The sequence below is a fragment of the Calcarisporiella thermophila genome (genome assembly GCF_041956535.1).
Source record: "Calcarisporiella thermophila strain CBS 279.70 unplaced genomic scaffold VTP21scaffold_39, whole genome shotgun sequence".
Classification (NCBI taxonomy): domain Eukaryota; kingdom Fungi; phylum Calcarisporiellomycota; class Calcarisporiellomycetes; order Calcarisporiellales; family Calcarisporiellaceae; genus Calcarisporiella; species Calcarisporiella thermophila.
The window spans coordinates 108530-111820 of NW_027192229.1; the positions used below are offsets into that span (position 1 = coordinate 108530).

The window sequence follows — 3291 nt, forward strand, 5'->3', positions numbered from 1 at the left end:
CAAAAAAAAAAAACTGCCTTTGCATCGTCACCATCGCAGGGCCCCAGAATACTCCGGTGCTGACTGCTCGCAACCTCATTTTAGGAGACCTAACGGAATCCTCGAGAACAGCGAGACACGCAGCCCAAATTGTCTTTGACTCCGTGCTATGGCAAATCCACCGAGACCGAATTGCCTTCCATTTTGAAAGCACCCGAGCCTCACCCGAAATAATCATCAACCGGGCCAGATTAGATATTGAGGAAGCTATAGGAGCCGAAATAATACGAGCAGGAAAAAAACAGCAAATCGAACAGTTCCGAAAAAGGTGGTGCAAACTGGGCGCGGTTAGAGAAGGAACGATCGAAGCGGCTCTAATACTGGGATAATGCAGTAACCCCTAATTTATCTCCTTCCTACCCTCTACTTCCTTTTTACCCTCCACCCCATCTCTCACGTCATTCTTTGATATACACAGCTAGTTGAGTCTCACCACTCCTCTACCTTTTGAGCCGAAATCCGGCATGACCACCATTTCAATTCGTTCTAAAATATCCCCTTAAGCTTCAACATTAGTTTCCTCTTCACTTTATTGCTTCTATTAATGTAACCATTGTACTTTAGAGTCTTTACAAACAATAAAGACTCAACATTGATAAAAAAAAAACTTTCTCGCAGTTTGCCTGCGCAAGCGTCCCCTTCTCTATTAAGCTAATTGCTCGATTCGGTGCTATGGCAAATCCATCGGGACCGAATCGCCTACCATTTCGAATGCACTCGAGCATCACCCGAGACAATCATCCTCCGTGCCAAAATGGACATCGAGGAGGCTATCGGAGGTGAACTGATAAAGGCACGTAAAAGACGAGAGATAGAGTTATTCCGAAGAAGGTGGTGCAGTCAGGGAGCGGTAATAGAAAGTTCGGATAGAGCAAGACTAAAACTGGAGTGACGAGGCAACCCTTCCTCTCTCCCAATCCGCTCTTTCCCTCCTCCCCTCCTCCCCTCCTCTTTACTTCATACCTTTCACCAAATACCCTATCACTATATACATCTAATTTACCCTTTATTCCTCTCTTTTTCTTATTTCATTGTAATCATTAAACTCTTGTAAGCTACGGAAACTAATAAAAGTCTCCGTTGATTGATCAAAAAAAAAAAAAACCTATTAAGCTAATTGCTGTTTCCATACTCTCCTAGCTCTCTCCTCATCACCTTTTCTCTCTTACTCTTACACTTAAATCCTTTTCTTTCTTTCTTTCTTTTTCCTTCTATCCTCCAAATTCTGCAAGGTAGGCCAGGAGCATTACCTGGGTGATTTTGACGTAGAAGCTACCCTATCTTTTTAACAGGATAGGACACTTTTCAATAAAAGTCCTTTGTTAAAAAAAAAAATGCCTGCGCAAGCGTATCCTCTCAGGCCTATTGGCTAAGATCAAGTGTAGTATCTGCTGCCTGCGCAAGCGTGATTGTTCGTCGGGCTACTTTTTGGCTTAGGGATTCCGAAGCCGAATCACTAGGTCGCGGGCTCGTTTCCTGCTGTCGACACTTGCCCGCGATAGTTTGCCGGATTTTTCTCAGGGCTCAATGGCTATCGATTTGGCAGCAAGCAAGCAATATCAAGCGGTCTACAAGACTAGGTAGCAAAAATATTTACGAGAACTACAAAAATGGAAAGCCAGAGACAGTACCTGGTGATTTTAACATAGAAGTCCACCCTTCCGCTTCCATTTCAGATTACAAATAGCCAGTAGACGTAATAAAATACGCCCTGAAGGAGAATGAAAAAGTCCAGTGCGTGCGCTCAAAAAGAGAATGACCGCATGTTACTCCAGATGAAGGGGAGTGAAAGAAAGTCTCGATGAGGTGGTCTAGATGTCCAAGCGAACTAAAACATAGGGTGCTTCGATGTCGTATCCCGCAGCTAACATAAGCTAACTACGGCAATAAAGGCGTAACAGTTTGATCAGTCCAGCCCTAACTGCAAGTTATGCCGGGGGGAAGTGACAGAAACCATAGATCACGCCGTCTTTGAATAGGCGAGATTTGGCGGTTCTGTAGGTTGCCGCTTCTCGCCTATTCAACAGGCTCCAGCAGAGAATCCTAGATAAACTCATCCAGAAATGCGGGCAATTCTTCGTACACCGTGAGGGAACGCAAGGTAAAGGCCGATACGGCCCCATGCTCCTCTATGATACCATCGTCTAGAGCATTTGTAAGATCAGAAATGAAACCTAATGGATGAAACTCAACACCAAATAAACACAAAAAATATTGTTTGTTTCATTAAAATGTAAATAATCCAGTTTTATTATTGCGCTTCTTCTTTGTAAATTTTTAGTCCCATTTTTCCCACCCCTCACTCTCCCTCTGTTGGTACATGTGGTGTTACAACCCTTTTCAGATGCATTTTGCCACTTGATAATTCTCTTCCCCCTATAACTGGAAACAGCTGAGAGAATTTTGTGCTCTAATGAGAACGAATACTTCTCATAAAAGTCTAAGATGTATTTACATCCCAAGGTACATCCAAGAAACCGTTCTCAGTTTTCTTAGTCTGCTGATTTTCACCAGACTATTACACGGGCATGCAAGGGTTAAAGAGTCATTCTGGTTCAATGGCTGGTGGGATCTAAACAGCACGATTTTTAACCACATCTCTTTTCTTCAAACAATTGCCGCGCTTTTTATATATTTGAAGCCGACTTCTAAATGGATTAGCATGATGGTAATGGCTAGAAAAAAAAAAAGCTGACGAGAGTGGGATTCGAACCCACGCCTCCGAAGAGATCACGGCCTTAACGTGACGCCTTAGACCGCTCGGCCATCTCGCCATGTTGTTCGCACGTGATTTTTTGACTTCATGACTATATAAAATAACAAACCTCTCTTTTTCTTGCTGCCCCCTGCGCGAGCTTCTCCTCAGGGGCGGAGTAACTTAGTGGTAAATGCTCCTCGGTGCCATCCAGATGGCGCGGGTTCGAATCCCGTAACCCCCTCCAGCACAAAAAAAGTGTCTGGATTCTCCAGTAATTTTGTGTGCTTCTCCTCGAGCCGAATCACTAGGTTGCGGGTTCGATTCCCGTAGGCGACACCCGTCCATGAGGGTTTGCTGGGTTTTTCTCAGGACTCAACCGCTATCGATAGTATAGCAATAAGCAAGTAATATCAAGCGGCTACAAAAATAGGTAGCAAAAATCCTTAGGAGAAATCCAACCCCAAAAAATGGGAGGCCAGGGACAGTACCTGGGTAAGTTTGACGTAGAAGTCTACCGCCCCATTTCCGTCAGATAAAAGTCATAAAGTGGATGT

At 44.1% G+C, this 3291-nt stretch overlaps 1 protein-coding gene and 2 non-coding genes across 3 annotated transcripts; 2 read left to right on the top strand and 1 right to left on the bottom strand.

The window, feature by feature from the left end:
- Nucleotides 1–793: 793 nt before the first annotated feature.
- Nucleotides 794–2187, top strand: VTP21DRAFT_8247 (uncharacterized protein; the record flags this gene model as incomplete). Its single annotated transcript, XM_069399077.1, has 3 exons — nucleotides 794–889; nucleotides 1477–1619; nucleotides 2067–2187. The coding sequence occupies 3 exons, from the start codon at nucleotides 794–796 to the stop codon at nucleotides 2185–2187; spliced, it is 360 nt and encodes a 119-aa protein (XP_069245807.1).
- A 544-nt stretch (nucleotides 2188–2731) lies between these two features.
- VTP21DRAFT_t339 lies at nucleotides 2732–2813 on the bottom strand. Its single transcript has one exon. It is a non-coding gene; the product is annotated as a tRNA-Leu (tRNA).
- A 94-nt stretch (nucleotides 2814–2907) lies between these two features.
- Nucleotides 2908–2984, top strand: VTP21DRAFT_t338. The gene has a single exon. It is a non-coding gene; the product is annotated as a tRNA-Gly (tRNA).
- Nucleotides 2985–3291: the final 307 nt, after the last annotated feature.